This window comes from Callorhinus ursinus, unplaced genomic scaffold (assembly GCF_003265705.2).
Source record: "Callorhinus ursinus isolate GAN/ISIS: 27379988/994484 unplaced genomic scaffold, GSC_fseal_2.0 scaffold8, whole genome shotgun sequence".
NCBI classification, from domain to species: domain Eukaryota; kingdom Metazoa; phylum Chordata; class Mammalia; order Carnivora; family Otariidae; genus Callorhinus; species Callorhinus ursinus.
The window spans coordinates 62,890,953-62,904,350 of record NW_027397070.1 but is presented as its reverse complement, the minus strand read 5'-3'; the positions used below and the strand labels follow the sequence as shown (position 1 = coordinate 62,904,350).

At 41.7% G+C, this 13,398-nt stretch overlaps 1 protein-coding gene across 13 annotated transcripts in view; it reads right to left on the bottom strand.

Annotated features, from left to right (window-relative positions):
* Positions 1–13,398, bottom strand: part of UNC79 (unc-79 homolog, NALCN channel complex subunit) — a 246,213-nt gene that overhangs the window by 99,365 nt on the left and 133,450 nt on the right. For all 13 annotated transcript variants that reach the window (XM_073895820.1, XM_073895813.1, XM_073895819.1 and 10 more), the window contains 4 exons: positions 9,220–9,299; positions 8,984–9,132; positions 5,273–5,430; positions 1,108–1,289 (listed from right to left, as the gene is read on the bottom strand). In XM_073895820.1, coding sequence (XP_073751921.1) covers positions 1,108–1,289; positions 5,273–5,430; positions 8,984–9,132; positions 9,220–9,299 — 569 coding nt within the window. The remainder of the gene's footprint in view (positions 1–1,107; positions 1,290–5,272; positions 5,431–8,983; positions 9,133–9,219; positions 9,300–13,398) is intronic.

Sequence of the window (13,398 nt, the reverse complement as noted above, 5' to 3'; positions counted from 1 at the left end):
TCCAAGCATTCTATCAACTCATTCAATTCTCCTCTCCTGAGGTCCTCCAACATCCCAGGCCCCGGCCTGGAAGACTACCTAGTCTTCTTAAGACCAACAGAGAAGGAGCATCCCAGAAGACAACTGGGAATTTTTATAAGGGAGGGTGTGGGTCCACAGTCAGGATAACCTCTGAATTTCTCAGATCCTGCACTTTCTTCTTGGTCTCTTTTACAGGAAGCAGTGAATAGACACAGATACAATTAAGAACGTGGACTTCATTATGACTCAAAACCTGAGTCTGCTCTGCCATGTACTAGCCACGTGACCCTGGGAAAGTCACCTACCCTTTCCAACCCTCGGCTTCTCTATCTATAAAATGGGAACCCACAAGGTTATCATGGGGATTAAATGAGACAGTGGATGATGAGACATTTAATACACTGTCCTGGACAGGCAGTATCTGTTTGACAAATTTTAGCTCTTGCCATTATTATTAGTTTTAATTATAATGATATAGTAATAAACAGGGTGCCAATGTGGGAAATCAAGAGATAAGTACTTTGGAGGTTCTAGCCTCTCGGTTCTTCCACTAACTCACTCTGTGTCCTTTGAAGAGTCACATTACCTCTCCGAGACTTGGTTTCTTCAATTATAAAATAAAGGTGACAAATAAAATAAATAAGCAACTCTCTCTAGGTCTCGTATTTCATGTTCCTTTGACTTCCATTTTGGTAGGCATATTTGCCTTCTCAGGTCTTGCTTTGATTTATACTACAATTCATCGCAGAGATGATTTCTCTTAGTATCTAGCCTCTAATGACAAAAGCTCCCAGCCTAGGAGCCAACTAAATATTATAAATTAAACCAGCCTAGCTCAAAAATCTGCCACACAAAAAGAGGTATACAATCACTGTCTCTGTCATAAGCGGTATCACCATATGGACAAAGACTGAAAAGAAAGTACTAAGAAATAAAAACAGGTCTTTAATAAGGTGTGCTTCTGGGATGTTTTCCCCCATTTAAAAGTTCCCACTGTTCTTGCTGTCCTCATCATCAGTACTATATGTGTTTAGTAGAGCAGAACACCATCTGCAGAACAGACAACACACATCTGAGGGACGTCACCTGCAATGCTGGCCTCTTTATGGTGTCAAGCAGGAGACCGGCCCTGGTAGCCACTGCTGGGTTGACGTCCTCCACAGCTGTCAGAAAGCAGCAAAAGGCATGCGCCAGGGAGTACTTCAGCAGGTGGTTTTTGGTCACTGAGTGAATATCCAAAAATCTACAAATTACAGCCACTTTTTCCACTGCAGCGTAAAAGGCAGAGAACAAAAAAACGGACACTTATTTAGGCAAGAACTGAACCCACAAAGAAAAAGTCAACTCTGGGGCTCCCACACCCTGTTTTGAGAAACCAAAAGGAAATTCTAATGCCACCTTCTTGAATGTTCCATTTCATCTGTGTGACAGAGACCGTTTCTACCTAGGGCAGTACTTTTCTGCTGGGCAGCCTTGATTTAACAGTGGGTTGTCTTTTTTTTTTTGTTTTATGTTCTTCTTCATTGTTTAATTCAAATCACACTTCAAACTATTCAAAATGCCTCCATGCTCATTTCTTTGTCCATTCCATAGGCCCTTCTGTGGACCACACAGGGAGACAGGAGGTGCCCACCAGACCTGGCTTTAGATTCTGGACCCCCTACTGCACTCTTAGTATGTCATGATGTGAAGTGACAACAAAAAGACTTCCTAGGGCTAGGGCAGCCACATATTTTTTATATGCAATAGATGCATGCTTACTTGATAGGATTTCTTTTTTATTAATTTTTTTAAAGATTTTATTTATTTATTTGAGAGAGAGAGCAAGTGAGAGAAAGAGCACAAGCGTGGGAACGGGTGGAGGGAGAGAGAGAGAAGCAGACTCCCCACCAAGCAGGGAGCTCAATGTGGGGCTCAATCCCAGGACCTTGAGATCATGACCTGAGCCAAAAGCAGATTCTTAACTGACTGAGTAACCCAGGTGCCCCATAGTTAAATTTTTTAAAAAGATTTTACTTATTTATTTGACAGAGAGTGAGCGAGAGAGAGAAAAAGCATGAGAGCAGGAAGAGGGGCAGAGGGAAGAGCAGACTCCCTGCTAAACAGGGAGCCCAACTCAGGGCTGGATCCCAGGACTCTGGGATTATGACCTGAGCTGAAAGCAGATGCTTAACTGACTGAACCACCTAGGTGTCCCTAATTAAGTTATTTATTTTAATTCCAGTATAGTTAACATGCAGTGTTATATTAGATTGATGTGTATAATACAGTGATTCAACAATTCCATACATTACTCAGTGCTCATCATGCAGGTGTGTGCATTAATCCCCATCACCTATTTCACCCATCCCCCACCCAACTCTGTAAGTCAGTCAGGGAGGGATTTGTAATTATTCTGCAAATCTCTGTTAAATGATTCCAGGTACTCTTAAAACATGGCTTTATAAAAAGTTAAAGTAGCTAGTGAAGAAATACAGAGCCATGAAAATAAAACATTTCAGTACTTCGCTTAAGCTATTCCAGCAGCCTAGAATATTCTTTCTGTTCCTCTCTGCTTATTGATTTTCTATCATCCTTAAAGAATCTGCTGCTGAAATTCTACCTCTTCTGTAAAAGTCTGCTCTGACCTAGAGCGGCCTTTCGGTCCCATGCACTCCTGCAAAAATACTCTCATTTACATCCTGTTCATTTACATAAGACATTTGTATGCTCGTATATAGCTATAGGACATATCTTCTTTTGTGGTCTTGAATTATATTTATAGTTTTAATTTCTTAACCTCTTACATGTTTATATTTGGTTTCATTTAATTGATGAGTATCTTCTTGAGAGCAGGCCCCTGCTCTTATACTTCCTTTTATTGGTCCCATGGTGCCTAGTACATATAATATTTCACTTATTTTCACTTATTCACCAATTCACTTATTTTAAAAATACATACTTAAAAATATATTTATAGATATTGAAAATACATATTTAAGATATATATGTATATAATACACATATGTGTGTGTGTGTGTATGTGTGTAAATAAAACTAAGAAACTATCCTAGATACTTGAAGGAGGATGGAAGTAAGTGGAAAAATGAATTGTTAAGGACTCCGTGTTTGTGTTCCCCTCCCCCCTGCCAAAATCCGTATGTTGAAGCCCTAACCCCCAACGTGATGGCATTCAGAGGTGGGGACTTTGGGAGATAATCAGGTTTAAATGAAGTCATGAGGTAGGACCCCCCATGATGGGATTTGTATCCTTATAAGAAGAGGAAGGGAACCAGAGCTCTCTAACTTTCTCTCTGCCATGCGGGGACACAGAGAGGAGGCAGTCATGTACAAGACAGGAAGAACACCCTCACTGAGGAACCATATGTTCCTGGCACCTTGATCTTAGACTTCCCAGAATCCAGAACTGTGAAAAAAATAAATGTCTGTTGTTTAAGCCCCCCAGCCTGTAGTATTCTGTTACAACCTGAGCAACCTACGCACACGAATATATGAATCATCCCCAAGTCTTGGCTTAAAAGGCAAGTCGACTAAAGAAATAAGACAGATACAACTATAACAAACAATCTAAAGAGCTATAGATACCACTAATGAGGTGCAAATAAAATGCCAAGGAGACCAAGGGACAAAGAAATAATTTTCCACTGAGGGAACCAAAAATGTGGAACTCACTGGTGGCATTGGAAGGTAGATCGGATGGAGGGGGTCTGTGAATGGACCTTGAAGAGAAGAGGATTTCAGATGGAGAGCAGAGTGGCCAAGACAAGGCTGAGGGAGCCAGGAAACAGTGGGGAAGTTGCGACGGAATGTCAGAAAGAAGAGCGGGAAATGAGGCTGCAAACACTCGCAGTCAGACCGGGAGAGGCTTTGACTGTCTGTGTAAGAACTTTGAACTTTATTCTCCATGCCTTTTTGAATGGAAAAGTGACATCATCAGAGCTGGAATTCAGAAAAATCTAATCCTTAAACTGGAATGAAAGAGCACAAATATTTATCTGCTTTATTTGTATTTAAATAGTTGTAAAATGTTGCTAATACCAGGTGGCCCAGGGCCAGGAAATGTTACTCTAATTGTCTACAATGTCAGCTGTTATCCTATAAACCAGCCCCAGGGGTTCCCGGGGGCATTAAAAAGTAAGAACTCTTTGAGGGGGCTACATATTAGCGAATGTGTAGTAGTTAACTGACCTAATGGAACTTCCATTTCTTTGCCAAATTTTGGAGACACTGAAACACACAGAACCATTCTGATAAGGCACACCATGGCATTGAGGGCCCTGCTTGCTGCTCCCAAGAATGGGAGTCCTAGCAGACTGGGGTGACAGTGAAGGCAGCCAATGTGAGGCTAAGAGAACATGTCCAAGTTCCTTCCTTACCATATTCCTCTGAGAACTTGCCATTCTCAGCACCAGGAAATCATACCAATCACTGCCCCACACTTCAACCCTGATACTTCAGTGGAAAGGGGCTAACAGCAGAGATCCTCAAACTTCACTGAATTACCTGGAGACCTTGTTAAAAACGTGCATTCCTGACCCTACCCCCTAAGATTCTAATTCAGTAGGTCTAGGAATGGGGCCCAACCATCTGCCTGTTTAAGGAACATTCCCAGTTACTTTGATACAAGTAACCTAGTGTATCATGTCATATTATATATTATATTGACTACATAATATCATGTATCATGTTGACTGTATAATTTATCATTCAAGCCAGAATCCATTTGAGAGTAAACAAGAGGACAATTAATAAATACACCTGGACAACAGGCATAAACTAGGACTATCCTAGGCAAACCTGAACAGGGTCAGGACCTGTGCTGAGGACCACTCAGCACAATGTTATTATAAAGGAAGCTCAGTTAAGCAGAATCACTAAAGAACACCATCAAGGAAGGCAGTACTCTTTAAAAAGAAAGGAGGAGGGCCACCTGGGTGGCTCAGTTGGTTGAGGGTCCAACTCTTGATTTTGGCTCAGGTCATGATCTCAGGGTCATGAGATCAAGCCCTGCATCAGGCTCTGTGCTCAGGGAAGAGTCTGCTTGAGATTCTCTCTCTTCCTCCCTGTGTCTCCCCACTTGCATGCATGCTCTCCTTCTCTCCCTCTAAATGAATAAATAAATACATAAATAAAATCTTTAAAAGAAAATTTAAAAAGAAAGGAAGGTCAACAAGAGACATCATGGCTGGACATCTGGTTTACCTTGTGACCCCGCCCCCCCCAGAGAATTTTTAAGCTAATACAGAGGTACCTGCTTCAAACCTCATCTTCCAGTCTTTGCTGTTGAAATTGCCATTTATGATTGTCCAGAAGATGTCAGCACCATGAGGAAGTGACAAAGCATGGAGAAGCAGAGGAACCGCCAATGAAGATAGTTGGGAGAACTCGGATTTGACGACTCTCCACAGGCTGAGAGAGCAATAAGCAAAGTGGTTACAGTTAAGATAACCTTTCTAGAAAACAAACACAATTACCTCAGTTTATGGGAAATGTAGTTAACAGGCAGCTGGTAAGGATGCTTTTGGTGAAATTAGTCATCCACAAGCCTATAAACCTCTGATAAAACTTTCCTACATCTGTTCTCTTCATTTTTTTTAAAGAAATTACTTTTATGTAACAGCACAGAAAAACAATACTTAATACTACATTTTAACATAAAAATAAAAATTATATATTAGAAATTCCCATATATAAATGAGCAATGACTTAAAGATATACAAAATTGATATTAGTTCTGTTAAGATGGTGGGGTGAAGGGTGATTTTTTTTCAATTTTTCTTTTAGTGAATATCTGAGAGCTTTGCCTGCCCAGCAGCCTTTCCTCTTTATTCTAGCAAAGAACAACTCTGTTTCTATTAAGAACAGCCTCTCCACCAACTAGCAGGGCTGTCAGTCAAGGTCCTCCCCTTCCTTATCATAAGAGTGAACACAAAACCCAGGCTGATCAAGGTAATTGAAGGAAGGAAACCATATGCAGCACTGCTAGAAAACCGCCCCGGTGACAAAAAAGCCTGGATCTCCCCAGTCCCCTATGGCTTTCCTGTTGCTCTACAGCAGCGTTGTTTGAAATCAGGAAGAAATCAGGAAGATAGTGTCCTTTTCCACAGATCTCTACATTGTTCATCATGGCTTTTGTGTCAGAGTGGTACTTTGAGGAAGAACCTGGGCTATGTAGCCCAAAGGCTGAGCCAGAGATCCCACAGCACCAGTAATCCCTTTGGCCTGGGTAACTGTCCTGTAGAGACTGCGTTTGTTTGTTATTTTGTTCGTTTGTTTCGAGAGTGGGGGGAAGGGCAGAGGAACAGAGAGAGAGAATGTCAAGCAGGCTCTATGCTCAGTGAGGAGCCAGACTCGGGGCTCGATCTCAAGACCCTGAGATCATGACCTGAGCCGAAATCAAGAGTCGGACACTCAACCAACTAGGCCACCCTGGCGCCCCCTGTAGGGGCTGTTTTAACAACAAAAGTTGGCCTACTTAGTAGTCCCACTCTCATGGAATGAACAGAGCTTCTGCCTAACTCCCAAGCCTACTCCTTCATGGTTTTTGCCTGGACTTGGTCACCCATCTGTTCAGATCAGTCCTACTCTGCCCCACATCCAGGTCAGCTAGGTCTACCCTTCCACCAGCTCCTCCCGTTCCACCTGTAGAATTCCCATTTTATCATGAGGAAACTTCTGGAGACTCCCACTTTTCCCATTCTATGCTTCTGTACTGGGTTGAACAGTGTCCCCATCCAAAATATTCCCAATCGTGACTAAGACTTCTTTTCCCTCCTTTTCATACTCTTCTCCCAAACATCAATCCTCTTCTGATTTCATTTGCCTCCCATCTTAGACTGGATCTCAGAGTCAACCATTTCCTCACTCCAAAATTTCTCATCCCCCTGACTTCCACCATAATCAAATCACAAATCCCTACTCCTGAATAAACCCACATTGCCCCTCCACTCCCAGACCCCGGAACCAACTTGGTCCTACTAATTCCTACTAACTTGGTCCACCACAAACTGGTACTAGCTAAGTTCAGCTTGATGCTGAAGCTGGCCATTCTTCAATTACTTCTTGTCAACACCCTACTGCTTTCCTCCATGAGCTTATCCCATACTTTTTTCCATGTTCCTTGAGCTCCCAACCTAATCTCTATCCTCCTACCTCTCAGGAAAAGACATCAGGACACACTACTCTTAAGGTTCAGTAATGAGTTCCCCTTGACACTTAATTTCTCTTTTCCCCAAAATGTATCTCCTTTCAAAGAAAAGAGCATCCCTCCTCTCTTCCACCCACCCTTTGTTCCTGATCACACAGTCTTGCCTTCCAGGACCTGGCTCTACCAGCTACTCCCCTTCCTCTGATCCCTTGCACTGACCATAAATATTTTCAGATCTTTATCCTAAAAATCCTTGACATCCACTCCTTTTCCCCTCTAAATATCTGATCTCTCCCTTACTTTTCTAATAAACTTTTCAGAAGAAACTTCTGTGTTACACCTTGACATTCCCAAAGCCCTTGCAACATGTTCTTTGTGCTCCCTTAAATGTGGGTGGTCCCTAAGGGTCTCTCTTTCTCCTTACTCATGCTATTAAAGTACAACTTTGACCCTGTTTATTGTTACAAGATCTTCCATAGGTCTCCAAACATCATTAAGAGAAGTCCCTATCTTTGAGGCCCTTTACACTTGGGCCCCAACCTACTTCTCCAGCTACATTTTCCATTACTCCCCTAAGATCATCCCATGTGGCAAAAAATAAAATCTTGATATCACCTAAGTATGCCCTACTTACTTCTTGTCCCCCCAACTCTGCCATCTTTACTCTTGACATTCTCACTTTCAACAAAATGTCCTGCCCATCTCAAATGTCCACCTGTTAAAATTTTATCATCCTCTCAATGCCCGTCCAAATGGTATCCGCTCCTGAGACCTTCTCTAGTCCTCCAGAAATGACCTCTCCCACCTCCGAACTATACAAAACAGTCATCCATCACACATCCCTCAGACTGACAGTGACTCACGTATACACAGGGTGACCAAGTATCTTAGTTTATCCAAGATCTTGGTCTACATTATACTAATTGTTTAAGGTTATTATGAAGATCACCCCTTCTTCACTCTCAAAAGTTAACAATGTGAAGAATAAATTATGTGGTCACCTTCTGTATAAATAGCATTCACCCCCTTCCAAACTAGATTGCAAATTCCCAAAGTGCCTAGAATAATAACATTTATAGCAAACCCCCAATAATGTCTGTTGAATGAATGAATGAACAAAGGAACAAAATGAGTGCAAAGACAGATAGAGCCTCAAGTTGGTTTTGTCACCAAGTTAACCTAAGCCAACCTCTTCTTTCTTCTCATCACCTCATTCTCTTACAGTTAAACGAGGATAATATTTTTCTGGCTTACTTCTAGGAAGACTCTAACAGCTATTTTAAGTCATTGTCTTCTCAGGAAGAAAAACTCTATATATATCCAGGGCGATATTTTACTATTTTTCTCAAAATACTTCAGCAGTCTCTAAAAATACTTTATCAGACAAAAATGTGGAGAGATTTTTTGATGTCTATTAGCAGTTTTATTTCAAGTAAGAAATTGAGCAAGTCTTTCGTATTAATATTGTACTAGATGATACTATGTAAATAATGACTTAGTACCTGTTGACATTTTCCTAGGGGACACTATACTCTTAAGCCACCCAACAACTGATGACCAAATAATCCTTATTTTTGCTTTTTCTATTTCTCCAGTGTCTAGCAAAGAAAATTACTATTCCTCATGTTGACATACTTAAACATTAGACTCAGTAAAAGAAATAAAAGTTATTCCCATAGGCGATTAGGCTGTCCTGGCTAAGAGAAATGGCCCAAATTAGTTGGTAAATCTTGTCCTAACTTTGATTTTCACAGCTAAAGCCTAAAATATAAACAACAACAACAACAGCAACAAAAAGCTGCTAGGAAGACATACCTTGCAATCAACATATGATCCTGAATGTAAGCTAAAAATTGAGGATGGTCTTTTCTAGCAATGTATAAACACTCTCCATGTAGACAGAGAATCTTCAGGCAATTGAGCATATTAAAAAGAATGTCTGGCTCTTCAAACTTCGCCATTTCCTACACAAAGAACCACATGGTTACTACTGAGTTATCTAATATAGCAATGCTAACACATCAAACATTTAAATATCTCAAAAAATATACCTGGAAAATGGTGTATATTAGTCTCAAAGTTACTGGAAGCTGTTGGTAGCAAAACTTTCTCTCAGTGTCATTCTTTATTGCTGGGAAGAAATAATTACATGAAGGTTAGCATAGCTCCTCCTTTTTCCCACCACTCATGACCTGATCAAGACCATAAAACCAAGAGGACTGAAAATAAATATATGATATATTAAAAGGCATTTTGTGCGGGGGGCGGAGCAAGATGGCAGAGGAGTAGAAGACCTGGATTTCGTCTGGTCTCAGGAATTCAGCTGGATAGGGATCAAACCATTCTGAACACCTACAAACTCAACAGGAGATCGAAGAGAAGAATAGCAACAACTCTCTGAACAGAAAAGCGACCACTTTCTGGAAGGTAGGACGTGCGGAGAAGTGAATCCAAGGGGATATTCAGGAGGATAGACGGCGGGGGACGGGGCCTCTGTCGGCCACTTCTGGCAAGTGATAGAGCCGCGGAGCACAAAATCACAACTTTGAGAAGTCGGCCCTGCTGAGGGACGTCGCTCCAGTGGCTAAGCGGGGGGTGGAACCCTCGCGGGACAGTGTGGTCTCAGGACTCTTGGGGTCACAGAAAGACCGGGGGTGCCTGAGTGTGGCAGAGCTCCCAGGTATCGGAGCAGGGAAGCCGGCTGCAGAGACGGAGCCAAGGGGCACGCTCTCAGCTCAGGATTGCCATAAACTGTTATCCGTGGCACAGTCGGGCCACTGCTCCTCCAGCAGGGACCCAACAAGCGGCAGATCCGGGGAGACCCCCCTTCCTCCCCCGGGAGGAGCGGCGCAGGAGCGCACCGCAGGGATCTGCTGGGTTTGGAGACTCCACATGGGGTCAGGTGCCAGAGATAGAAACGCTGGGTCACAGGCCGGGTGACCACGGAGTGCGGCCGGAGACCGGGGACACGGGAGTGACTGCTTTTCTCTGGGGGCGCACTGAGGAGCGGGGCCCCGAGTTCTCGGCTCCTCCGGGACAGAGATTGGGAGGCCGCCATTTTCACTCTCGTCCTCCAAAGCTGCACGGAGAGCGTGCACAGAACAAAAGCTCCTGAGAGCAAACCCGAGCAGATTGTTTAGCCCGGACAGGCAAGGGCGGGACACTTCCGCGTCCGGCAAAGACATTTGGGAACCACGGCAACAGGCCCCTCCCCCAGAAGATCAGCACTAACAGCCCGCCAAGACCAAGTTTACCGATCAATGAGAACGGGCAGAACTCCAGCGCTAGGGGAATACTGCACATAGAATTCATGTGTCTGGGCGCCTGGGTGGCTCAGTTGGTTAAGCGACTGCTTTCGGCTCAGGTCATGATCCTGGAGTCCCGGGACTGAGTCCCACATCGGGCTTCCTGCTCAGCAGGGAGTCTGCTTCTCCCTCTGACCCTCTTCCCTCTCGTGCTTTCTATCTCTCATTCTCTCTCTCTCAAATAAATAAATAAAATCTTTTAAAAAAAAAAGAATTCATGTGTCTAATTCATGTGACTAATGCATCATGTGTCATGATTCATTAGTCTTTCAAAGTTAGTTTTTTTAACTTTTTTTAATTTTTCTTTTTCCCTTTTTCAACCATCTTATCAATCCCTTTTTTAAAAAAACATTTTTTATTTTTCATTTTTAGAGTCATATTCTATCCCTTCAGAGTAGTTACCCTTATTTTTGGCAGATATATATATGTTGTTCTCTCTTTAAAATTTTGAGATACAGTTTCTTCTAACATATCAAAATATACCCTAAATCTCTAGTGTATGGCCTTGTTCTAGTCTCCTGCCTGATCACATTCTCTCCTCCCTTTTTTTCTCTCTTTCTTTCTTTCCTTTTTTTAACCCTCTTCTTTCTTTTTTCAAACATCTTATCAATTCCTTTTTAAAAATTTTTTATAATTTTCATCTTTACAGTCATATTCCAACCCTTCATTGTATCAACCCTTATTTTGCACATATATAAGTCTTTCTTTCTTTAAAATTTTAGGAGGCACTTCCTTCTAACAGACTAAAATACACCCAAAATCTAGTGTGTGGCACTGATGCACCAGCCTGGTCATATCTGATCATATTCTGTTTTGTTTTGTTTTGTTTTGTTCTGTTTTTGTTTGTTTTTATCTTTTTCTTTTTTTTTTTCTCTTTCTTTCCTTTTTTTCCCCCTGGTTTCAGGCTTTTCTGATTTGATTAGAGTATATTTTCTGGGGACGTTGTTAACCTGTTAGCATTTTGTTCTCTCATTCATCAATTCTCCTCTGGACAAAATGACAAGACGAAAAAAATCACCTCAACAAAAAGAACAAGAGGTAGTACCCTCTGCCAGGGACCTACTCAATACGGACATTAGTGCGATGTAGGACCTAGAGTTCAGAATCATGACTTTAAAGATACTAGCTGGGCTTGAAAAAAGCAGGGAAGTTATTAGAGAAATGCTTTCTGGAGAAATAAAAGAACAAAAATTTAACCAAGTCGAAATCAAAAAGGCTATTAATGAGGTGCAATCAAAAATGGGGGCACTAACTACTAGGATAAATGAGGCAGAAGAGAGAATCAGCGATAGAGAAGACCAAATGATGGAAAATAAAGAAGCTGAGAAAAAGAGAGATAAACAACTACAGGATCACGAGGGCAGAATTCGAGAGATAAGTGATACGATAAGACGAAACAACATTAGAATAATTGGGATCCCAGAAGAAAAAGAAAGAGAGAGGCGCAGAAGGTATACTGGAGCAAATTATAGCAGAGAACTTCCCTAATGTGGGGAAGGAAACAGGCATCAAAACCCAGGAGGCACAGAGAACCCCTCTCAGAATCAATAAAATTAGGTCAACACCCCAACATCTAATAGTAAAACTTACGAGTCTCAGAGACAAAGAGAAAATCCCGAAAGCAGTTCGGGAGAAGAGATCTGTAACCTAAAATGGTAGAAACATTAGACTGGCAACAGACCTATCCACAGAGACCTGGCAGGCCAGGAAGGACTGGCATGATATATTCAGAGCACTAAACGAGAAAAATACGCAGCCAAGAATACTATATCCAGCTAGGCTGTCATTGAAAAGAGAAGGAGAGATAAAAAGCTTCCAGAACAAACAAAAACGAAAGGAATTTGCAAACACGAAACCAGCCCTCCAAGAAATATTGAAAGGGGTCCTCTAAGCAAAGAGAGAGCCTAAAAGCAGCATGGACCAGAAAGGAATACAGACAATATACAGTAACAGTCACCTTACAGGCAATAAAATGGCACTAAATTCAAATCTTTCAATAGTTACGCTGAATGTAAATGGGCTAAATGCCCCAATCAAAAGACACACGCTATCAGATTGGATTAAAAAACAAGACCCATCAATATGCTGTCTGCAAGAGACTCATTTTAGACCCAAAGACACCTCCACATTGAAAGTGAAGGGGTGGAAAACCATTTACCATGCTAACGGACACCAAAAGAAAGCTGGGGTGGCAATCCTTATGTCAGACAAATTAGATTTTAAAACAAAGACTGTAATAAGAGATGAGGAAGGACACTATATCCTACTTTAAGGGTCTATCCAACAAGAAGATCTAACAATTGTAAATATCTATGCCCCGAACATGGGAGCAGCCAATTATATAAGGCAATTAATAACAAAAGCAAAGAAACACACTGACAATAATACAATAATAGTGGGGGACTTTAACACCCCCCTGACTGATTTGGACGGATCATCTAAGAAAAGATCAACAAGGAAATAAAGACTTTAAATGACACACTGGACCAAATGGACTTTACAGACATATTCAGAACATTCCATCCCAAAGCAACGGAATACACATTCTTCTCTAGTGCCCATGGAACATTCTCCAGAATTGATCACATCCTAGGTCACAAATCAGGTCTCAACCGGTACCAAAAGATTGGGATCATTCCCTGCATATTTTCAGACCACAATGCTTTGAAACTAGAACTCAATCACAAGAGGAAAGTCAGAAAGAACTCAAATACATGGAGGCTAAAGAGCATCCTACTAAAGAATGAATGGGTCAACCAGGAAATTAAAGGAGAATTAAAAAAATTCATGGAAACCAATGAAAATGAAAACACAACTGTTCAAAATCTTTGGGATACAGCAAAGGCAGTCCTGAGAGGAAAGTATATAGCAATACAAGCCTTTCTCAAGAAACAAGAAAGGTCTCAAATACACAACCTAACCCTA